The sequence below is a fragment of the Micropterus salmoides genome, unplaced genomic scaffold (assembly GCF_014851395.1).
Source record: "Micropterus salmoides isolate LMB-PRFRI ecotype aquatic unplaced genomic scaffold, ASM1485139v1 Ms_hic_scaffold_7, whole genome shotgun sequence".
NCBI lineage: Eukaryota > Metazoa > Chordata > Actinopteri > Centrarchiformes > Centrarchidae > Micropterus > Micropterus salmoides.
The window spans coordinates 30,963,150-30,987,601 of record NW_024044459.1 but is presented as its reverse complement, the minus strand read 5'-3'; the positions used below and the strand labels follow the sequence as shown (position 1 = coordinate 30,987,601).

At 42.3% G+C, this 24,452-nt stretch overlaps 1 protein-coding gene across 2 annotated transcripts; it reads left to right on the top strand.

The window, feature by feature from the left end:
• The first annotated feature begins 1,821 nt into the window (after positions 1–1,821).
• LOC119891129 (rapamycin-insensitive companion of mTOR-like) lies at positions 1,822–23,746 on the top strand. 2 transcript variants are annotated; one of them, XM_038702468.1, is made up of 37 exons: positions 1,822–1,892; positions 2,018–2,065; positions 4,412–4,509; positions 6,837–6,901; positions 7,169–7,300; positions 7,477–7,540; positions 8,027–8,153; positions 8,323–8,492; positions 8,873–8,940; positions 9,384–9,451; positions 9,575–9,657; positions 10,086–10,173; positions 10,405–10,495; positions 10,589–10,655; positions 10,821–10,901; positions 11,838–11,938; positions 12,120–12,285; positions 13,406–13,507; positions 13,594–13,640; positions 13,739–13,874; positions 13,991–14,190; positions 14,292–14,418; positions 14,762–14,926; positions 15,912–15,988; positions 16,113–16,191; positions 16,342–16,451; positions 16,539–16,626; positions 16,772–16,864; positions 16,971–17,077; positions 17,176–17,405; positions 17,574–18,654; positions 20,085–20,344; positions 20,462–20,668; positions 20,754–20,906; positions 21,653–21,776; positions 21,896–22,034; positions 22,124–23,746. In XM_038702468.1, exons 1-37 carry the CDS (start codon positions 1,844–1,846, stop codon positions 22,202–22,204), a joined length of 5,172 nt encoding a protein of 1,723 aa, XP_038558396.1. In that variant the 5' UTR covers positions 1,822–1,843; the 3' UTR covers positions 22,205–23,746. The 2 variants fall into 2 exon arrangements, with proteins under 2 accessions (XP_038558396.1, XP_038558395.1); XM_038702467.1 differs by having other exon boundaries at positions 20,037–20,344.
• The last annotated feature ends 706 nt before the right edge of the window (positions 23,747–24,452 follow it).

Genomic DNA, 24,452 nt, shown 5'->3' with positions numbered 1-24,452 from the left:
ATCTTTCCAAAGGAAATCAAGACATTAAGAAAATAATAGTGGAAATAAACACAAACTATGACAAAGTCACAGACAAGAAACGGACAGTAAAGTGGTTTCAATTCAAGTGTCTTTAATATAGGTTTGAATCAATAATGATAACCGATATTCAGGAGGAAAAGGAGATTCGAAGAAATGAAAGAAATGACATACACTAAGACAAAAGAGGAAAAAAAACAAAGAGGAAGTTCAAGGTGAAAGCCCAAAAGCTACTTTCTGGATTAACTTTTATTTAGATACACTACCACTGTGACACCAGTGTGTGTATTTGTAATTTCATGCACTGTGCAGAGCAAACCACAAACACCTTAATAACAGAGATCAAGTAAAATAAATAGACTCCTGACTGACATCTCCTAATCCTCAACTAAATAATGTAATGGAGCTATATGTACACAAAATGTCCAGGCAGTGATCTAGATATATGATTGAATGTTCTTTCAGATGACTATGTGACGATTGAGTCTGTCGATACAGGCCTTGATGAGGAGTAGGAGTCGAGGTCTATGTCTAACCAGCCTGAAGCAGACGTTAAAGCTGAATCTGAAAATGTTTCTGTCACCCATATCATGATCTCTTGCTGATTTTGCGGTTGCTTTTAAAAACTGCTTCTGAAAAAGTCAGGAAGGATGATTTTTATAATGATGTTGTGGGTAAACAAGGTCACAAGGTCGTAGCCTTTTTGCATTTGTTTTGAATGGATGGGTCAGATTGTGTAATTTGTTACTGAAGAAATCTCAGTAAGTGCAAGTATAGAGGTCAGTGTTTAACCAAAAGATTTAAGTCACTTTAATTGATGTGAAGGTATTGAAGTGTTAGGTAAAATGAATACAGACACAGAAAACTCTATTACTCTAAAGACATACTTCTTACAGAGCAAGTGTCACTTGTAGGCCTACAACTTGCAATTTCTTTTAAAATATTTGACAAAATGTAGATTGTTATGTATGGGTGACACCTAGTGGTTATCATGGTTATTGCAACTACCACAAACTGCTGCCATGTTGGATTTACATTTGAAACCTTGAAAATCTTGTGTAAACTAATTTAATCCAACATAATACCTCTTAACAATACAGCACTTTGAAACTTATAATGCACCCTCTCTGTTGAGGCTGAGTCAGAGAAGGGTTAATTTTTGCTCTAAGGCAAATGTTTTTGATATCCTTTTCTTTCACTTTATTAAAAACTTTAAAATATACAACTGTCTCCTTATATTTGTTGGCACTTACTGTGCATGCAAACGAACGTGGCAATGTTAGATACTAAACATTAATTGTCTCTGTGCCCACAGATGATGTTTATGATGATGCTGATTCCCACAGTCCTCCACTGGCCTTTGACGGGTAATAGTGTCAATTATATAAATGTCAGGATATTTATATTTATTTATTTAATATTATTATTTTGTATCTTAAAGTTTGCTGGACAGTGAAATTCTTACAGTTTACTTTATTTTACTTTAGCTTATGATAAATGGACAACTGCTGCACAATATGATGGCTGTATGATGTTATGTGTTATATATACTGTAGTCCTCTTATGTGTACACATAACCGGCAAATAAAGCTGATTCTGAAATAATAACTTTTCAGTGCTGCGCTGTTAAATCTTCACTCAACAAATTACTGTCGCCAGGTCAGATTTGTGTTTTTACCTCTAATAGGATTAGTGGGGGATTAAGGAGGATCCAGCTGATCTCAGGTCTGTAGGAGGTCGGTTGCGGCTATGTCGCGACAACCCCGTTGTCTGTTTTCTCGCGAGAAGCCGCGAAGTGTCCGGTGTTGTGTATGTTCCTGGAAACATGGCGGCCAGCTTCCGCGGCCGTCCTATCCGGAGTCTTCGGATGCGAGGTAAGCGTGAAAATCTCGACTCACTGATAGCTGTAATAGCGGGATAATGCAATAAAAGATTTTCTCATGCACGTGATGACCCCGGAGTGATCCCTCAGCATGTCGGCGGTGTGTGTTTTTGACAGGTCGGAATGACAGCGGGGAAGAGAACGTACCGCTGGATCTGACCAGAGGTAAGCAGAGGCTTCATCACATCACCCTGAAAGCGATTATTGTTCAAAATGGATGAGGAGCGTTTCTGCAAACACTTGCCCTGTGAAGTGAAAATCCCTTTAGTCGGTGCACTTGTCCTGTCAGTGCTGCTCGTCAGTTTCCCCTTTCTGTTTCGTCTAATAACATTGCTAGCGACATCATAATAACAGGCGGTAGCGAGCTAACTAACTAGCTGAGTTAGCGTTAGCTAGCTGCCACGGCTAACCAGCCATGACGACGCTCTGTTGTTGTGATTGGTGTGAGTGGGCACGATAGCCTGTTATTTAGCCAACCAACCGCAAGAGCTGTAGTCATGCATTGGTCATCGCTGGCTGTATGAAAAATTGGGTTCAAGGCTGGTAGCAGAGTAGCATTTAGACAGCACAGTGTGCGCAGGGTGGGTTTTCCAGCGGTACACAGCTGCACACAGCTGCACAGCCTGGTCAGAAATGACTCCTCCAGCAGCAGCACAGCATATCAGTTTGTTTACATGGAGCAGAGGTTTGTCTGTCCCAGTCCCAGGCTGGGACACAGGCACCGGCTGCAAACAATGTAAACCTTGGGATAGTTTGCACCTGATGAATACAGCATGAACAGCAAACCTGATATGATTCAAGCCCACTACATAAGGGGTACACTTAATCTGTGTGCTGTTTCACATCAGTGTTTCATTTCAGGCCAGAGTGTGAGCTTCATAACATTATGGTGGTGTGTACACTCATAAATCTTAAGACTAAACCAAGCCTGTGCCCAAGGGTTCAAGATAATAAAGCCCATGTGGGCAGTTTTTCCTGCATACACATTCTTACATTGGGCCAGGGTTTCCATTATCAGTGATGTCCTGGACGATATTCCAGTCAAATATTGTCTGTTTATTGAGCTTAAATCAACATTATTCAAGAACTGGTGTTTTTTGTATTTGGCACCCCCAGTTTAAGAGTGGAATTCACATCACAACACTGATGTAAATATGGACCGCTGTACACGTATATTTGTTATCATTACATAACTTATAATCAAAACTAGGGATTTGACAACTTTGCTAACACAGCCAAACATCATGCAAGTTCAACAACACAAGGCATAGCAAGCCAGCTATTATTACTTACTATTCCAACTGCAAGAAGGCCAGCTCAGCATCTGTCAACACATTGGCTCCGGCCTCCTCCCGGAGGTCCAAAGCTCCTGTGCTTGAGGTCTAAACACCAACATTCCCCCGGTACTGTGAGCTGCCAGTCCTGGCAGCACGGTTAACTGAGCTAATTAGCTGATGGCAGTTAACAACAGTCTGGTTTACTTACTTTAGACAAATAAAGCTTTATGTCCATCAGGATAATCACTGGGAATTGAGGCAGAGCAGCCGGATGATATCAATTTCACCCAAATCAGTGACATAGTTGGTTGTGTGTGAAGCATTGGACCAGATTGGCCCACTTGGGATGGATGCATAGACTATATAAAACACATGTATTTAGCTAAAATCCCAGATGAGCACTTGGATGGGACACATGCTTAAACTAGCCCAAATCCATTTCCAAGAGACTATTGCATGTATAGACTGATTCCCATCCGGTCATCTAATGGACCTCTGGTTATATCTGATACATTTATGCACCATTATATCTTACTCTAAGATTGGCTGAAAAACGTTAACAAAAGCTGCGTTACTTTCTTCAAATCTAATATCAAAGAGTAAATGGCACTTTAGTGTTTTTTTGTTTATGGATAAAAGAACATTTGTACATTTTGTACAAATAAATACAGTGCTTGGGAACAGTTTCCAATAGTCCCATATTTTGAAACTCTTAATAGTCTTTTCCTGTGTTTAATTTATTGTTTAGACTGATGACTGATAGTTATAGCTATTATTATTTGACAGATTAAAACAAAATCTGGCCCGTCCTCTGGTAAACTTTGTTACTGGGGACAAATTCTGTATGCAATTCATTAGGTGAGTGGATTCATTGTTTCCACAATATTTATCATTTTGTTTAAATGCAGTATCTGGAACTGGTTTCCATGCAAACTAAACTACTCTGAAGTCGCTGGTTCTTGCCCAGAGAATACTCTGTCTTCTGTGAAGAACATTTAGCATCACAGTAAGCACATAAGAGTTGAAAGGAAGTGAAAATATACAACACTTCCCCGCTCAAGTCTTGCTTTTACAGTCTAGACCTTGTTTTGAATGTACGCACTAAATTAATTTGACCAGCTAAACCAACTTCCTTACTGCAACATTATCAATTACGGTTCATTGAAAGATATTATGGCTCAATGGCTTAATGCTTGTCTTAGTTACGTTGTATTTCCTTCTCTTTCTCCTGCAGAACCGTCAGAAAACTTCCGTGAAATCCTTCAAAATGTGGCCAAACCACATGGAGTCAGTAACATGCGTAAATTGGGCCACCTGAACAATTTTATAAAGGTAAGGCTGTCAGGTTATGGTGCTTTTACCCCAGCATTTTATTGTAATTTTAGGCAAGTTGACATCACTGAGAATTAGTGTTGTTATCTCCCAAAACCAGCAGGAAGACCCTGTTGAGGCCATGGGTACAAACATAAACAGTTTTTCACAAAGGTTGAGTCACTGTTCAGATATCTGTAAAGATTGACTAGCTGTGCTCCCCCTCTTCTCTAGTGTCACCACCGACCTCTTGCTGGTCCTCCTCTCTTGGGTCTTACTGCCAGCAGGCCTAGCTGTGCCTGTCATTGTGATGTTGACAGTGAATGTAACAGAAGCTCTAGGGATGCGAAAGCACTCTGACCTAAAGTGTATCAAGAGCCGCCCATTGACTGTGAAACCTGAGATTTCTAATGTCTGGTTGTTGCTGTTCTTATGAACTTCAGACACTCTCAGTTCTAAAATCTTCAACTTTGTTTCATTAGTCTCCTTGTGCATGGATGATAAACGGTCAGTCTTGTCTCAGTTTTGCACTGTAGTGTTGATGGTAAAAGCGAGTAAGTACAGTACTGGTTGATTTCTCATATGTCAATGGAAAGCAACCAAATTGTGTTTTCAGGTAAACTGAAACATAAAACCAGTGATCGTGGACAGTAGGAGGCATCAGAACAGAGGTTTAAAATGCTGAGACCTAGCGGAATAGCTGTCCTCACAGATGTATTGTTTGCAAATGGTAAAAAAGAGGAAGAATTAGAGATTTAGATGCTTTCTTATTGTGTTGGGGTTTCAGGGCGGACAGAGAAATCTTTTTTTTTTGTGCAGATGGAAGTTATTATTACATGTAAACAGTGGTTTTAGATTTGAGTCTTTTTCTTGGTGTGGACATGGCCTGCGTCAGCCCTGTGATGGACCTCTCCAGGGTGTTTTTCTGCCTTCCACCCAAAACACAGTCTCCAGTCTTCCTATTATTTTGAACCAAAATAACAGAGTGTAATAAATGTGCAAAACTTTAAACTAGGTCTGACTGTCTGTCTTGGACATATTTTGACCAATCGTTGGTGGTTCTGCAGCCAATCAGCGTTGGCCTTGTGCAGCTGGCACTGTAGCAGGCTGAAAGCTGTGTGTGGGCCTGAGTTGTGTGTCTCTAATCCGTACACCCAACTCTCTTGTTTACGGCTAAGGAGGGTAATAGCCATGACGTGCGTGTGTGTCTATGTCTGTGTATACGTCTGTCAGAGAACCATGCCTCTGATTCCTTAAAAGGGTTCCAGGACAGTGAGGGTGACCTAATCCCCCCGGAGAGTGTCACATGCTGCTCCTCTCCCCATCTCCTCTCCCCTCCTCCTGCCTATTTGGGCTCTGACATCACAGCTGGTTTAAAACAACCCCCTACACGCCCTGCATCTCATCACCCATCCCATCCCATCCCGCTCCATCTCTCCTCCTGCTCTGCTCTGCAGTTTATGATGAGGGAGAGTGGAGATATACGCAAAGAACAGTTTGTACAAAAATGACCAGTTTAATACACTCATCGGCTCCCCTGCTGGTGCTGCATTGAGGGTAGACTGAACTGCTGTGAACGAGTAGCACTGACTTGTGCCTCGGGTGCTTAAAAGGAAGGTGGCAGCTCTGAAATGGCAGCATTCTTTGCCCAAGGAGCTCATTGCTTTGTGGTTATAATGCGTTTCAGACTGTGCTGTTGTTAGCTTTAGCCTGCCAGTTGGCACAGCCTGTCACTGAAGACTTATTGTTTTTATAATGAACTGCTTTTATGTACATACAATTTGAATCATGTATACACCAGCTGTGTGTGGGCCTCGGTTAATGATGGAGGACCTGTGCTGAGGGAACTGCTAAAAATGGCAATTCATGCTAAAAACAGGGTCCATTTCTGGGGCTGGTAGGGGACAAAAAAAACAGGAGTAAATAGGCAGAGGAATACAACACAATTAGTCAACCTATTGATTGCTTTCTATTATCACCCTCTATTTCCATATATCCAACACATATATTCATACAAACATGAGCACAGCATAACATTACTCCAAGCAAGTCAGCATGTAACAGACAAATGGAAAAATACAACAAACACACCTGCATGGCTCCTGCTGCGCAGTGCAGGAAAGTGTTGTGCTGTTTGTTAGATAGTCACCTAGTTTGATGCTTTTTTTGGACTCAAACTCTGTGAAACAAAGCTTCTAAGTTGAAGGCTGCTGCCTTATAAACACCCTCAGAGGTCCTAGTTCTACCAAAATGACTGTAGGCTTACTTTTGTCCTTGACCACAGCCATGTTAATGCATTCCTTGTAATAATCAGTTAATTTATTTTTTGCTCTGTCTCTGTGTTATAGCTGCTATGCAGCATTAGCCACCGTGAGGAAAACTTTGGGTTCACATATGAAGAAATCATCATTTGGTAAGTGTTGCCAGCAACCAGTAGTTAGTGATTATACACCATGTCCTTTTCCAGTTCATTGGCTTGTTATTTATGCAGCCATGTGAAATTGTTTGTAAGTAATCCGTTGGGATGTTTTGCATTTTGAACATTAATTTGATGGGTTTTTCATTGAAAAGCAGCATGAATCAGAAATCATCGTGCTTATGAAAGAATTCAGGAAATAACAATAGTTTGTAAAGCCTTAGTAAATCTCGTCATGTCGTCAATTTGATTTTTAACCCCCAGTCTGCGACTAGCTCTACTGAATGAGGCTAAGGAAGTGCGTGCTGCAGGGTTGCGGTCGCTCCGCTACCTCATTAGAGACACCACCGTGCTGCAGAAGGTCCTCAGACTGCAGGTGGACTATTTGATAGCCAGGTGAGATCCCGCTCTGACCACGCCAGTCAGGTGGAAAAGTGCTGTCTGGCTGACATTTTGTGGGTCAAAGAATATTGCTTAGTGTTCACATGTTTTCTTTGCTTCAGTGGCTTGTTTTTCTCCTACTGTGATTAAAAAGAAAAGACATGCCTAATTATGCGTGTGTGCTTGTTTAGATGCATTGACATCCAGCAGAGCAATGAGGGGGAGAGGACTCAGGCTCTGAGACTAGTCCGAAAGGTAAGATAATGTTGTTTTTTTAAATTTCTATACCTCCACTGCCATTATTTCTCTAATTGATTCAGTCACTGCTATTGCTATAGAAATTTGCCCTCTGCCCATACTGCTCAGCCTTGGTGCCAGCATAGTACCACCAGAAAGCAGTTTCAGTTTGTGGATGCCGGTATGCACGATTCTGCAGTCGAGGTTATTTATAGCTCTTTCTGTAGTTTACTGTAAACCCTCTTCACACTCACACTCGTGTACATGAACACGCACACATACGAGTCAGGGTCTGGTTTCAGGAAAGGACTCTTGGCCCTCCTGGCAGTAATACAACGCCTGTGATCATTCCATGACATAGAGCCTGGCCTTTTATGAAAAATACATTTCCATTATCACTATTCTAGAGTCCTAGAAAAAGTGGCCATAAATAATATTTTTAAGTCTCTGTTTGTCCGGACTTTTTTGATGACTCTTGTTTTCCACTTTTCTCTCCCTCTGTAGATTATCACTGTCAATGCGATGCTGTTCCCCAGCTCTATTGCAAACTCTCTAATTGCTGTGGGCACTGATGGACTACAGGAGAGAGACCGCATGGTCCGTGCAGCCATCGCTATCATATGTGAGCTAGGTGAGTATCTGGCCTTATGAGATGGAGAACCATTAATTGTGCACACACAGTGGCTTCGTGAAGAGGCCTCGGGAAGCTGCGACATTAGTGGACAGAAACACCTAATTTGTTATGAAGAAATATGAAATGCCTCTAATATTTCTTTGTTGTTGAATTACTGCCTCTGTAGCCCTGAAGAACCCAGAGGTGGTGGCCAAACGGGGAGGCCTCTGCACCATCCTGAAGAGTGTGATTGACTGTCAGCTGAGCCGCATCAACGAAGCTCTGATCACCACCGTCCTCCATCTACTCAACCACCCACGTACCCGTCAGTACGTGCGTGTTGACGTCGAACTGGAGGTACGCACGAACACACAGAATGAAAAAGACGAATTCAGGGGAAGCTGCCTTTTATAAATGAGCCAGTGTGCTGGGAGTCATTCCAGTCAGGATTAGTAGCCGTTAGTTGCCCGTCTTTTTCCCATGGAGATTACAGTAATCAGTTACAGCGTTTCTCTAAAGCCTCATTGTCTGTAAACAGACACCTCGGACAGAAACATCTCATCACCGCAGTCCTAATATTCACATGGATGTCATATGAGACCTAAAGCAGGTTAATTATTGTTGTTTCATGGGAATATTTAAGAATGCTTCCACTTCATTTTCAAGTATGAATAAAGAGCTCCAAAGTCCGTCGTGTTTTGTACTCATCCATCTTTTGTGTGTGTTCGGTCCTCCAGCAAATCCTGGCACCTTTCACAGATTTTCACTACCGTCACAACGCAGACACAGCTGAAGGGCAACTCAAGTGAGTGTGTGTGGGGTTGGGTGGGTATGAAAAGTCTCACTGTTACAGTAGAAACAAACAGATAGTGTTCAGATATTTGCCTTTGTTTATGATTTGCTGTGTTCCTATATTGGTAGGACCATGTGTTGAGAAAGTTGAGGGTTTATTATAGTGTTTCTGTAATTCGACCCTTGTTATCAGGGCTGCTCGACTCCAGCATGACTTGCTTGAGGATGTGAAGCGGGCTAAGTCACGATAATCCTTTAAGTCAATCTGAAAGGTTTTGCTTTTTGTATGAAAATTAATTTTATTGATTCTCCTTGACTTCTTTGATGATGTGCTTTCTGTTTTGCTTTTGTGGAGTTTGATCCTTTGGGAAATGCTTTTTACGTTTTTTCCCCCATATTATAATGGGACATGGTGTCCTGTGTTTAATATGTGTGTGTGTGTTTTCGTGTTCACAGGGAGGACAGAGAGTCTCGTTTCTTGTCGAGTAGAATGGCCATAGTGGCATCTTTTCGCTCATGGTCTGGTAAGGACTGAGATGAAGTAATGGATGTAGTTATTTAAGTGAGACTTGTAAATAAATAGATTATATGTAATGCAACTTAAATGTCTCTTCTTCTTCTTTTTTTTTGTCACTTTCTTTACTCAGGTATTATCAACCTCTGCAAGGCTGGAAATTCGGGAATCCAGTCTTTAATTGGCTTGCTTTGCATACCAAATATGGAAGTTAGGGTGAGTATTGAAACAGACCTGATTGATAAATAACTTGTAAAGATTTTGTCACACCAGACTTTATTTTGCAGCTTTATTGTTGTGTTAGCTCTCAACTTTTATGGCCAATAGTCTCAACTCCTCCACTACAACTAATACTGGTGATGACATGGGCCACATTGACCTGATTGAGTACTTCAAAATAAAAATTCTCCTGTTTTGGGGTGGAGTCTGGTTGAAATCAGAGAATAAGAGCACAGAGTGAGATATACCCAAAGGCAGCCACGGCACAGATTTATCAAATCAGATATTATCACTCTGCACTACCCTCAAGTAATTTGAGTATTTTGCTGCACAGCAGTAATACTGAGACATTAGAAGTGTTTTTTCAGTGTTTGTGCTGTATCAAATGTGTGTATCTGATGGCTCTAATATAATTGGCCCTGCAGAAAGGCTTGTTGGAGGTGTTATATGAGATATTCAGACTTCCTGTGCCCATTGTAACTCAAGACTTCATGGAAGCTCTTCTAAGTGTTGGTGAGTGAAACATCTTTTGTTCTTTTGGATCTTCAGAATTCATTTTTATATTTATGTAGTAATTAGGGTGTTTTTACATACAGTACTTAATATGTAATTGCAGGTTTGTGGCCTCGTATGATCATGGCAGAAAGCATAATCGAAACTTTTACATTTAAATGCTTTGAAACCCAAATGAGTCCATATTTTACACACACTTTAAGAGATAATCCTCGCTCTGGTCTTCTTCAGACCCTGCCAGATTCCAGGACACCTGGAGACTCTCTGATGGATTTGTTGCTGCTGAGGCCAAAGTCATCCTACCCCATCGGGCCCGCTCGAGGTGGGTGATGATATGAGAGAATAGAAATGGAATAGCGTCTGTCAGTTGTTTTATCGAGTCATGAAATTAATTTGTTTCTGTTTGCTTCATTAGGCCTGATCTGATGGACAACTATCTGGCATTTGTTCTTTCTGCCTTCATCACCAGTGGGCTGTTAGAGGTGAGCTAAAGAGAGTTTGTTTTTTAGACCTTGATTTATAAAAAGTTATCAAGGTTATACAAATTTTACACCACATTTGCATTACATCTGTGCACAGCAGTTTTAAGTTTTGAATTTTACTATTAAACAATATCCTCTTGTCTGTTGTCCCCTTTGTCACTACAGGGTCTTGTTGAAGTTGTGACCAGTAGCGATGATCAGCTTGCTATCAGAGCCACCATCCTGTTGGGAGAACTTCTACACATGGTAATATTAAAGTTGAAGGTATCTCTGACATGTGTATTTATTGTGTTGTTTGGGACCCTGAAATCTAGCACACTAAAAAAGAAACTATCCTAAATGTTTATGCTTGTGTGTTACTGCAAAATAAGCATTACATAAATCTGCAAGATTTGTGTTTTTAGAAAAGCTGGCTGCTACGGCTGAGTTATTGTGATTCTAAAGGCTAAAATCCACTGACTTCGGCTACGGCCCAATACGGCTCTGCCGCCGTTGCTGGAGCTAATCGCGGACGTTATTGTCCAGTGAGTGCACCAGACGCAGCAGCAGCGCGTCCGTGAAGCATCCCAGAAGCGGCTCTCCGCTCCACAGAGAATAGGTAGCAGGTCTATTTTTGCCGCTAGCCGCATCAAGCAGCACAGAGCAGATCGAACCAGGCAGGAAGTCCGGCACAGAACGGCATAGCGAATCCAGTCAATTTTCAAAATAAAACACCCTGAGGAGACTCCCGATCGTAAAACAATAAACACAGTTAAAATGGACACAATGAAATCATTTAACTATGTAGCCTGCTTAATCATAGTAGAAGCACAATAAGCAAACACCGCTTACCAAATCAACAAAATCTAAACATGTCTGCAAAATCAGGCAGGCAAAATGCTCTGATTCTGAAATGCTCCTTGAAATGCAGCGGAACAAAACAGGGTCACATAGAGCTCATAGTCACACATAGAGAAGAAGGTAGTAGAAGCACATAAAGGACAAATTAATAACAAGTCAATAACGTGGGGCGGGCTGCACGTTTCGCTGCTGGAATGCAGCTTCCAGTGGAATTTGATGTTGTGCTGAGGACGCATCAAACCCGTGGCGCAGCAGTAACGTGCCATAGCCGGAGTCAGTGGATTCCTGGAGTAACACTAAGAGCATCTTATCTTTTTCCTTCACCTGCCCCTCTCTTTTTAGGCAAACACCATCCTTCCTCATTCCCACAGTCACCACCTGCACTGCCTTCCCACCCTCATCAACATGGCAGCCTCTTTTGACATCCCGCAACAGAAACGACTGTAAGTACAAATACACTGCTTTTATCTTTAAACTTACCCTCTCTCATAAAGGTACATTAATCAGTAGAGCCTCTTGTAACAGAAGTGAACCACAAACTTAACATATTTTGAATGTGTAAATTTGTAAACCAAATTTGATATGAAAATTTCCATATATCCTCTACGTTTATTGTGGTTTCAGTCGAGCAAGTGCAGCAGTCAACAATCTGAAGCGTTTCCATGAGAAGAAGAAGAAAGGTTTGAAACCCCACAGTCTTTACCTGGACCAAGTCATCCGCAAGTCTGTGTCTTCACACAGCCGCCGAGAGTCACACTCTCGTGTCTACAGGGACATCTATGTCATTAAGGTAAATATGAACCTGCTTTTCACAGGGTTTCAAGAAAAGAGAGTGTGGAAAAATCTATTCTGTGTATATTCTGTGTCTGTTTTTTCGTGGCGTGTGGAGCATAGGGTAAGACAACAGCATAGCCAAAATGTTAACCACTGTGTGAGAACGTGCGGGCCAGATTAAAGACTGCACCGGTTAGTTTATTTCCTCTTTAGTCAGAGATGTTTGACAGTGGAACGTTGTCCAGCTTTCTGAGTAGGAGTGTGGGCTCAGCAGCCACAAAATTGGTTTGGTACAGTGCCTAGCTACAATCTTCTGGCAAGTATTTGGCAAAATACTCGGCATAAATAGTCTGAATGTGTAACATACATGGTAACAGGGATGTCTGGAAATTTGAGTCTGGAAAATGTGCAAGAAACCTGCAACTTTGTAACCTACCTGCTACCTGCTGTGCCTCAACAATATTTTCAGGTAGTTTACAGGAATACATTTAGGAAAATATGCTTATTTGCCTTCTTATCCACAGTTGGTATCAAATTCATCTTTGTGCGTTCAGTACAAAGGTCTGATGTGTGTTTAGTTTAACTTAGCAGAAACACTGAAAAAGGGGAAACAGTTAGTGGTTTAGTGAAATATGTAATTTCTCCTCAATAGTAGTCATTAACATGTAATATTTTGATAGATAGAAAGCTAGCCACCAGTTCATCCAAGAGTGACCAAGATGTTGTTTAGAGTTTTGAAAATGTACAATGCCTGTTAAGGGCTTCGGTATGTATACTAACTGTTCCTTAAATCACGTGTGTTAAATGTGCAAGATACAAAGTTAGAATTGGGCAGCTTTGAAGTTATTAAACATCACACTTAATGAAGCTAAGCTAGCTGTTTCCCTTTGCTTTCAGTGTTTGTGCTAAGCTTAGCTAAACACACCTAAGACTTTGTAGTTTTCTGCAGTTTTAGGACAGTAGTGCTATTTGCCGCAATGTAAAGCAGATGAATTAAATAAATAAAAATGAATATCAGACTTGCATTATAAGTAATGCTGCTTATTGTACTGTAAAATAATCAACATTTTTGTATTCCTGATTTTTTTTTAATTTTTTTTTACATAGTCAAATCATTGTTTCTGTGTTTTGTTCAGGACACAGAAGAAGCACTGATGACAAACCTGAGAGACAGTCACATTCTCAACCACAAGAACAACCTGGAGTGGAACTGGTTGCTTATTGCCACCATCCTTAAGGTCAGGCTGTTCTCATGTCGCACCACAGACTCTGTTACCAATTTATAATTTTTCTTGCCTAACGTTTAAATGTTTTTCTCTCTTAGTGGCCAAATGTAAACCTCAGAAACAACAAAGATGAACAGATGCACAGGCAAGACTGCTTCATGTCATCAAAAAGCCATTTCAACATTTGTAAGAGTTTGACATACTTTTCTGACATCTTGATTTTAATACTTCTTTGTGATGCAGGTTTGTGCGGAGGCTGCTGTACTTTTATAAGCCCAGTAGTAAGTTGTATGCAGGGCTGGCGTTGGATCACCCAAAGGCAAGACAGCTCACTGTTGTTGGCTGTCAGTTTGTTGAGTTCCTCATGGACTCGGATGAGGTTAGAGAAGTGCGCACAAACACATAATAACACACATTACTATTTGACCTTTTGGTCATTTTCTAACTTGCCTTTTCGCTCTGTTTTTCTCTCTCTCCTCTTCCCACTCTCACCAGGACGGCCAGGGTTACCTGGAGGACCTGGTGAGGGACATGGTGTCATGGCTGTCCTCGTCCTCAGGGCTGAAGCCGGAGCGCTGTCTTCAGAGTAACGGGCTGCTCACCACACTCAGCCAACACTACTTCCTCTTCCTGGGGGCGCTCTCTGCGCACCCACAGGGAGTCAAACTGCTGGAGAAATGTGGCCTGTTTCAGTGGTGAGTGTACCGAATGCGGGCCCAAGACTTTCAGAAATGTTTGTTTGACACATTAAGATTCTGTCCACAAGTCTTCATTTTCTGTTTTTGTTTTTTTGCAGCCTACTGAATCTGTGCTCTGTGAAGAACCAGGATGCTGTGCTGAAACTTGCTGTATCCACACTGGACTACAGCAGAGACGGTCTGGCTAGAGTGATCCTCTCCAAGATCCTCACTGCTGCTACTGATGTAAGATACAACAAGGAGGGCGTGACATACAAACAAAAAAAACTTCTTAGCAGTGATTAGAAAAGCAGTACAGTTGCACATGTTACCAATTAGCCCAGGTTGTTTAAAACATTAGACATCATATTGCTGAGTCATTAGGTAAAAAAAATCATATTACTAAAAGAAAACTTTGTCTGGACCCCAGGTGTATGGGGTAAGTTAGCTGTGTCACAGTAAGCTGAATTCAAATGCGTTTAAATCCCTGCTACTCTTCATCACTGCTTTGCTCCTGCACCTAAAGACCTGCTACTAACATCCTAATGTCCCTTCTTTCTCGGACAATGCTTCTTGTCTTACCGAGCAGGTCTGCAGGTTGTATGCCACCAAACACCTCCGCGTGCTGCTGCGTGCGAGCGTGGAGTTCTTCAGTAGCTGGGGCATGGAGCTGCTGGTCACACAGCTTCACGACCACAGCAAGGCCGTGTCCATGGAGGCCCTGGACATACTGGACGAGGCCTGTGAGGACAAGGTGAGTCACGCGTCACAAAGAATGGGTTCCGGCCGCTGATAGCACCATGAATTGTGCATCACTTGCGACCACTATCTGCCCCGTCTCAAGGTCTCCTAAGCTATTCTAATTATTTATTAACTCCCCTGCTCTTTTATTGGTTTCTATCTGCGGGATGACTCACTCTGTGTGGAGTGTTTTGTCAGAGTAATAGTATTTGGGAGGCTTTAACTGTGCGCTCTCCATCAAGCCTCTCGCCGCCTGGAGAGCTGTTTTCTCTACTCTGCTCTGTGCTGTGCATAACCATCGTTTCCACTTCTCCCAGCAGTAGGTTTTATGTTGTTTTCCAGTTTCATTTCCTTGTGGTGAATATCAGGTATTGTGCTATCAGTGCCCATATAATCTACTATGGTGCACTGTTGCTACAATCACGGCTGCCATGATCACTGGAAAGTCTGGGTGTGACAGCTTTTATAAATGTGCTTCATTCACTCCCACCTCTCAGAAAATACTAATAATTTAATTCTTAACTGCGTGTGGCTATTAGTGCTTGTGTTTGTGAATTGGACTTTTTTTTGCATAGAAGGGGCAGATTTTGCAACAGAGGTATGCATATTACCTCATTTAAATAAATGCAAGTAGCACCGGGGCACCAAGTCGCTATTTGCTTGGCAGCGCAGTTATGGCTTCATTTCACCCATTGCTGGTGACAATTGCACGTTTTTTTTGTCTTATTTGTGCAGGTTTACCCGATGCAAAAGCCGTGCAATCCTCTTGTGAATTCACCCCTTAGCGTGCTCTCAGTGCAGTAGCGCTAAAGAGCTGGTTGTCAGATTAGGAGGAATTCTGCCCTCAGTTTTTCTTAAATGGCGTTTATGGACATTTTAAAGAGGCAGTGCTGAAGTGTTGAAAGGCAACTAGATAGAGTTGCTAGTGTTTGTCTGACTGTAGCATCGTATTTCCACCCTTCCTGTTGTCTGACTTGGCATATTTTGCTGCTTCACAGGCCAACCTCCACGCTCTAATCCATCTGAAACCAGCCCTGTCCCACCTGGGAGACAAGGGCCTCCTGCTGCTCCTCAGGTGGGTGTTTACCACAACAGCGCTGCTTTCCAGACATGGCTTAAAGTACATGACGTGTTTCAGTTTTGAATGTAGTCCATCAACCTTCTTTAAACACACTGAACATCTTGTTTCTGCTGTTTAGGTTCCTGTCCATTCCTAAGGGTTTCTCCTACCTTAATGAAAGGGGCTATGTCAGCAAACAGCTGGATAAATGGCAGAAGGTATTATCAGGATCTTGAATTCTCATTTACAACCCACAACCCAGTAATGTATTTTAAATTTAATTTGGCTATTATATTATAATAAAACCACACACACTAATAGAGTTTTTTTTGTTTGAGCCTTTGACCTAAATGCCTTTCTGATTGCAGGAATACAACCTAAAGTATGTAGACTTGATAGAGGAGCAGCTCAACGAAGCACTTACAACCTACCGCAAACCTGTTGATGGAGACAACTACGTCAGACGCAGCAACCAAAGGTGAGAAGCTGGAGTTTGTCATCACCTGACGAGCCACGGGATGCACTGCAGAGTGTGTGCCTAATATTTCTCTGGTTGTCTCTCCAGGTTACAAAGACCAAATGTCTATCTCCCTGTGCACTTGTATGGTCAGCTGGTCCATGATAAGACGGGCTGTCATCTATTGGAGGCTCAGGTAACTACTTAGGCTTATTTCTTGGCTGTTCCACCACCTGCTCTGTTCTTCCAAATGGTTAATTTTATACATTACACTGGAGAGCAGCGGTTCGTGCACATTTAGCAGCCTTTCTAAAGGTCTGTCTTTTTCTGTTCCTCTCCAGAGTGTGGTTCCTGACCTCAGCTACACGGTTCGCTCCCCGATGCTGGACACCTGGGAGGGCATTAAACAGCTGAAGGCTGCTCTCTGGGCCCTGGTCAGTATCATTTGCTATCAGTTTGTCATCTCAGTTATGCTGCTGCTATAATAATAATAATTGTTGAAAGAGATGGCTCTGATGGTGCATGTTGTTTTCCTTGCAGGGGAACATTGGCTCTTCAAACTGGGGTCTGAATCTCCTGCAGGAGGAGAATGTCATTCCTGACATCCTCGTGTTGGCACAGCACTGTGAAGTGCTGTCAGTGCGAGGGTAAGCTTATTGTTTTAAGTTTTTAAAACAAGTTTTTGTGTTAATGGCTTAACAGAACACGTTTAGTATGTTTACCAAATGTCGTCTCCCGTCCACAGGACATGTGTTTATGTGCTGGGTGTGATCTCCAAGACCAGGCAGGGTTGTGAAGTGCTGAAGCAGTTTGGTTGGGATGCGGTCAGACACAGTCGCAGGACGCTGTGGCCTGTCACTCCAGAAGAGGTCGATGCGCAGTTGACCTCTGAACTTTCCTCAGTACCGAGCACGCTCAGTTTGAACTCTGAATCCACCAGCTCGCGGCACAACAGCGAGAGCGAGTCTCAACCAAGTATGTGGGGCTGACTTTGTGTATGTTTTATTGCCAGCGTTTGTAGACAGTTGGAAAAACTCTACTAGTTGTATTGATAATGTTCCATCAGGTATTTTTGATGATTATGTTTGTTTTGTTTTTTTTTTTGCTCCTATTGCGTTCTTAATTCACCCTTTGTGCTCTCAGACATGTACATCCTAGACGATGACAAGTGCGATGTTCTGGACCAGGATGAGCCCTCTTTCTATCTACACTCCAAACCAGTCAAGGACCGCAGCCCCTTCACAATCCTGGCCTCCACACGCTTCGTTCGCACGCGCTTCCTCAACTCCCTGTCCCTCCCCAGCAAGAAGCTGCGCTCCACCAGCGACCCCAAGACCCCATCAGGCTCCCGCACACCTACTGAAATCAAGATGGGGAGGATCAGGACATTGACAGAACCCTCTGTCTACAGTCCAAACCAGGGGGATGTCTTCACCTCTGTGTTTAATGGCAGAGGAATGCCCAAGAGTCCCACAGTCAGCCTAGAAACATCCTTTGTTGGGACCAGGGGGGGCTCTGAGGAGCAGCTTGTGGACGGCAGGTTGGCCAGGGGAGGAGGCTCAGGCCTCGGACTCAGTGGTTTAGGAGGCCATGGTGCCGTGGAGCACCCCAGCCGGGAGAGGGAGCAGAGCAGCCGAGAGCGTCTAGCAGGAGACGGGGGCTCCTCGTCTAGTGGAGGCAATGTGGGAGGGGGCGGGGGAGGTACTCAGTTTAAAAGCCGCAGTCAGAGCTTTAACACGGACACCACAACCAGCGGCATCAGCTCCATGAGCTCCAGTCCCTCCAGGGAGACCGTTGGAAACCCTGAGCATCCCGATCCAGAACCAGACTCTTCTGACTGTGTGAGCCTCAACACAGTGGTGTCAGCCAAGACTGTCAAAACGCTCTCTTCCCTCACCCCCCAGGCTCAGACCAACCACGTGCCCACGTCTAAGTCCGCTGTCTCTCTGGTACCGCCGGGCTCCTCGCACACTCTTCCCCGCCGAGCTCAGTCTCTCAAGTCTCCGTCAGTAACCACAATCAAGAGCCTGGCTGACTGTAGCTTCATGTACACTAGCCCACGAGATGCGCTAGGCTACGCTACACTGAAGAGGCTGCAGCAGCAGAGGATACACCCGTCTTTGTCTCACAGCGAAGCGCTGGCTTCACCAGCCAAAGACGTGCTGTTCACCGACACCATCACTATGAAGACCGGCAGCCTGGACTCCAGATTAACACCTCGCAGGTAAATCAGCCATCGCTACAAGGACAATATGACAGGAAGCAGACACTGACACTATTGAAACAGAATGTATCTATTTTTCCTTTGTCTACATGAAATGTGTTCATTACTTTTGTTGAATGATATGTTTGTTGTTGCATGAACAAAATGCATGTTTACTCCTGAGAGAAAAACGTAAACTCGTTTTTTTTTGGTGCTGTTGCAGCACTATAGGCAGGTATGTGCCTGAGGTAGGGTCTTGTTTCTGTCTACCTTGGCAATGACAGGTGTGAGTGTTTTTTTTTTTGTGCACCTTTTGCTGTGTCTGTCAGGATATCAGATAGGAGGGGTACCTGCCCAGAACCCAGCGTCTTAAGTCCATACCGCAGGCTGTCCAGAACACTCGTACCGCGGTGGGTGGACCTACCCAGTGTCATCCGTAGTGGAGATGTAGCGTCTAGCACCGATCCAAACAAATGCGCCCTTGCTTCTTTTACTTTAGTAGCAACTATAGCTCTATGCATCCAGTTGTTTTGACATTGCTTTGACTCCTGTAGCCCCGTAGTGTGAATTTGCGCCATGTAGATTGGTCAGTTGCTGGTTGTTCCCTCCTCTTAGAGCCCTTCCTCGAGTTATAAACAGCACACAGGTAGAGATGGGTGCCACAATGTAGATGTCTTACTCATAATGGTTCATTGGTAATAATTTTAAATTACATGTCAGCAATCTTGCACTGAAATTTAAATCACATTTTATACAAATTGTGAGGGAAAAATATCTGAATTAATTTCTTAATTAATCCATAAACTGAAAGGGAAAAAATTGGGAAGATATGTACAGCAATCTCCCAGATTCCATGGTGACGTAGTCAAATAGTTTTGTCTGTCCAATAGTTTAAAAAGTATTTATTAAAGTATTGTTTTTCCACAAAACCTCAGAAAACAGTAAATAATAAGCCTTTCACAAGTTTTAAATAGTTTGTTTTGTCAGAAGATAGTCATTTATATAAAGCAAATCCTCACATTTTAGAAGCTTGAACTAGTAAATGTTGAGATTTTTGGACAATTAATAAATTAGCGAAATGTAGTTGCCGAATCATTTTCTGCTGATTGACTTGAAAAAGGATACAAATCATATTTTGACCTTTCTAAAAAAAACTTATGAAACTATAAACAGATCCTTTGGTACTTTCTGGTATTTTAAAGCTATGCCAAAGGGAACTTATCATTTCTTTAAGGCAGCGATATCACACTTTGTCCTCTGCTGTGAGCTTACCTGTAGCTGCTGCCCTGTATGTCGGGCTTTAGAGCCCATTGTGATCCCCAACCTCTATTCACTATGTTTCTTTCTCTGTGCTTTTATCCAACTTTTCTTCACTTGCTCCTCACGTTCCTTTTCTGTCCCAGTCTCTCCCCCCGGATCCTCTCAAGCACCTCTCCTCTTGCCCTCCCTAGGTTTCTGAAGGCTCTGAGCTTTGCCTCTCTGGATAAAGAGGAACTACTCAGTCCCATCAACCAAAGCACTCTGCACCGCTGCTCTTCAGTGCGCTCAATGGTCTCCAGCGCCACCTACGGGTGTAACGACGACTATGTTGGCCTAGCACTGCCCATGGACATCAACAATATGTTCCACATCAGGGACTCGGCCTACTTTCAGCAGAGGATCAGCCCGCCGTCCGAAGAGCGGAAACGCTTCCTCTTTGGTGATGGAGATGGTAAATGTAGCTTTTATGCCTGATTAAGTGATAATGAAATCCCAAAAAATGTGAAAAGAAAAAGATTTGGAAACAGATGGGTGTGTCTGTGCTCACCATGGGTTTTTTCCTCTGTAGGTGATCGCCCTGCTGTCCCCGTGCTGAAGCAACAGTTCAGTATCTCAGAGCTGATTGTGTGCCGAGGTGACAGCCAGAACCACACGGTGGGCTCAGAGGAGACTGGGCTGCAGGATCACACTGACGAAAACTGCCTCTACTGTGTAGGAGCCATCGTCCTCGGATACCCCACACAGCCACAGATGAACAGCACGCACCCTCGTACAGGTGAGCCGACACACACATTCAGCCATTCACTTGGACATACTTTAACCTCAGTGCAGAATATAACAAAAGATCTTCTTCCTGCCAGACTATGTGGACTTCCCATCATGGGGAGTACAGAGCGGCCATCGTCTGGAGGTGATGCCTCAGTCCAAGTTCTCCGGGGTGTCAGGCTGCAGTGATGCTGCTGTGTCACAAGGCTCAGTCTGCAGCACGCCCACACCTGGTGACATTGTCATAGGTAAGACCACGAATAACCACAACCTGCAGGGATGTGTGGTTTTCAAGACTTTCTCAAGATATCATGTTTTACACACAAAAAACATTACTTTGTCATTACTTTGTTTAATTCTTACTCTCTGTAGTTTTGCTATGAAAACACATTTTCAATATTAGATTAGTTCCACAATAAAATATGAGTTTGTTTAATATTTTCACCATATTATAATCAATTTCACTGTTGGTGCCACAGAGCTGAAATGTCTCAATAAAATATGAATGATTAGAACTCTGTTAGATTTGTCTTCAGCGTAGTTGGTTCTTGACTATCACCTTTTTGGTTTTAATTTTTTTATTTTAAACTTTATTTAACCTGGAAAGCCTTTTTTTTTTTCTCAAAAACAAACAATCCTGAGACAGATAACACAAAATATGCCAAAAAATCTGAATTAAACTTTGTGGCATTAAAAAAAGCTGTAGCTGCTTAATATTTGATGTCAGTATAAAAGAAGTAACTCCAGTTAACCAGATCACAATGTAGACAAAGGAAAAAAGAAAAGGCACATACCTTGACTTGACCTGTCCACCTAAACTACTTAACAGTGGCCTCACAGACACCCAGCTGACAAGAACAAACCACTATGATGAGAAAGAAAATGAAGATGAAATAAGAAAACAAAGAAAGAAAAATATTTGTTCAGTGGTACTGTTTTATATTAATTGTATTTCTTGTGGTGAATATTGAATATTTATTTATGTGTCATTTAGGTGGCAAGGCGATATCAGAAGATGGCCCCGCCTCCCGAGTCTTGCTGAGAAAGGAGGTGCTTCGCCTCATCATCAACCTCAGCTCCTCTGTAGGAACCAAAGGCCACGAAACAGGACTACTGACGTAAAGCTCTCTCTCTCCTCCTGATTCTAAACACACATTTTTTGAGATGCATATTCAGTTGCATAACAATAGAAGTTGGGTTTAATGTAAGTCCTGTTAAATTTCTCCTTTGCCTGCAGGATAAAGGAGAAGTTTCCCTATGCGTTTGACGACATCTGCCTGTACTCCGAGGTTTCTCACCTCTTAGCCCATTGTATGTTTCGCCTGACCTCAAGACGTTTCATACAGGAACTCTTCCAGGACGTGCAATTCATGCCAGTAAGTCCTTATACTACCACTTCCCCTACAGACTCTTCATCTTTGTGTTTACTCTCCCACGTAATACATCCCTCTTTTCTCTTCTCCAGATGTTCGAGGAAGCAGAGGCAATACTTACAAAGCTACCAAAACCTGTTGAAGAGGATGTTGCCCCTCCTGCAGAATCCTGATCATCCTCCCCCTTGCGTTCCCTGCACAGCCCTGGTCCTGCCAACCTATAAACATGGAAAAAAACGACTGAGAGAATATAAGTTATGGCTAGAAGAATGGGGAGGCATCTACCATGTATCTGTTGCTCAAAACAGAGTACCACAGCCAAGGAAGAGGAGGAGGTGGTCATCACTCGCCTTTCTTCTAGCAAACACACGCTGGAAACAAAGGATGTCAGCATCTGGAAACAAAATCTAACCTAACACGCCTAATGCTGTTTCAGACATTTTTTCTTTCTTTCTCTCTCTTTTTTTTTTTTCTTACAGGAAAAAGGGGGCGCAGTTTAACCAAATACTGTTTTCAGATGGGTTGGCAATCTTGAGCATCCCTCAATAATACATCAACATAATGCTTAAGAACAAGCTGGATCATTAAGACAAAGACTCACATTGTGTTTTTAAAAAAGATTCTCTCAACCTGTTATCTCTTTCCAGAGGTGGTGTATTTCTGTAATGAAATGAATAAGGCATGTTGTTGTGTCTACCCAGTGATTCCTCAGATCCTGCGTTATTTTATCCTTATGAAACAAAGCACTACAGAAGGGTCCTGCTGTTTTTAGAACATCTCTGGGTCCTTCCTGGTTTATGTCCCACCCCTAGCTGCGATCTGTTCTAGCCAGATATGTGCTTATGCTTCTCTTGCCTCGCCACTTCCTACAACCTGTAGCCTCTTGTCAGCACAGACAGCCAATTACTTTTATATTTCTTGTATCTCAGACAATCAAACATCACTAGTATTGTATTTTCTAAAGCACTATATATGCCACCCTTTCGCAGTACATGAGGAGAAGAGCATGTCATTTAATGCTAGTTAATACCATCCTTTACTTGTTTAGGACCTTTTAATGATTTTCTTCAGCCATTGCATTATAAGTAAGCTTCTCAGGAGGTGGGTTGATCTTTGGAAAGATGTTTGGTCACACAAGTTATTTGTAGAATGATTCATCGTTGATCATTACAGATTTAGTACCAAACTCTGCTCACAGACGTTTCTGAAACCTGCATAAGCCCTGCAGCCACCCAGCTCTAGGCCTTCTTACCTCTGTGCTTAACCTCCGCTGCATGTGCAACAAGCATGGCAAAATTGTAACATCACCTTAACATGTTTCTTGCTTCTAAACCTAGGAATATAATTACCCCTGAATCTATTTCCACAATGCAATATTACTGTCTGTCAATGGCTAAGAAGGAGGAGGGGGGGCAGGGGGGGATGACTAAAGGATTTGTAAAAGGTTCAGGGAAACGGGGGATCTCTGTTTCCATTGGCTTGTTTTGCTATAATGCTGCTACACAAATGGACTCATAGAGAGATGATTTATAGATCAGCTGAGTGATGTCAGACCCGATCTATTTATTATACGTCTGTACCATAGAGTGAGCTCCACCAGAGAAGAAAAAAAAGTTATTTATATTTTTTCCTCAAGACTGTATTATAATTTAAAAAGTTTTTTTTTTTTTTCTTTTTGTTTTGTCTGAATTGTGGTTTCCCTTGTATAATGTGTACAGTATGTTTTGGGGGGCATTGATGACCTAAAGAAACATACAATCCTATCAAAGGGATGCATTGTTAATAAAACAAAATTTGAAATACCCAAAATGTCTGACACTCATTTCATTTCTTTTTATTTGTAACTTACATCTGAATTTACTCATACACTGGGCATGTCTGTATAATTATGACACTGAAGAAGCTATGACATGTATGTTGGGTCAGGATGTTGAACAGTTATTAGGATGGACATGTCAACCAGCTGCATTACTTCTGCAATAGATATGGGAATGCTGCATTTCATTTTTAAACTCTAATTCAAAGGTACACACATACAATTCCATATTGCAAGTACACTGTCAAATGACCTGAAGAGAAGGGCAGCAAGTTATCATAGTCTGGCTACTACAAGTTGGAGTTTCCTCCTTTCATTTAACTTTCATAAAAAGTTGTCCCATCCTTGCTGTTCCCTAACAAGAAAAGAATATGTAATTTCCTTGTTTTATGAACATTTTAACACTACATTCAACACAAAACACACGTGTATGTTGAGACTCCAACATAGACATAGGTATATTGAGAGAGAGTGAGATCTAGTGATCTATTAATCTTCTTCTTGAAGCAACCTCTAAAGACATATGGGAGGTCTATGAGCAGACTAATCCTGTCATTTCATCGAAAACACAGATAAAATGTATGGTCCAATTTCTGCAATGTGAG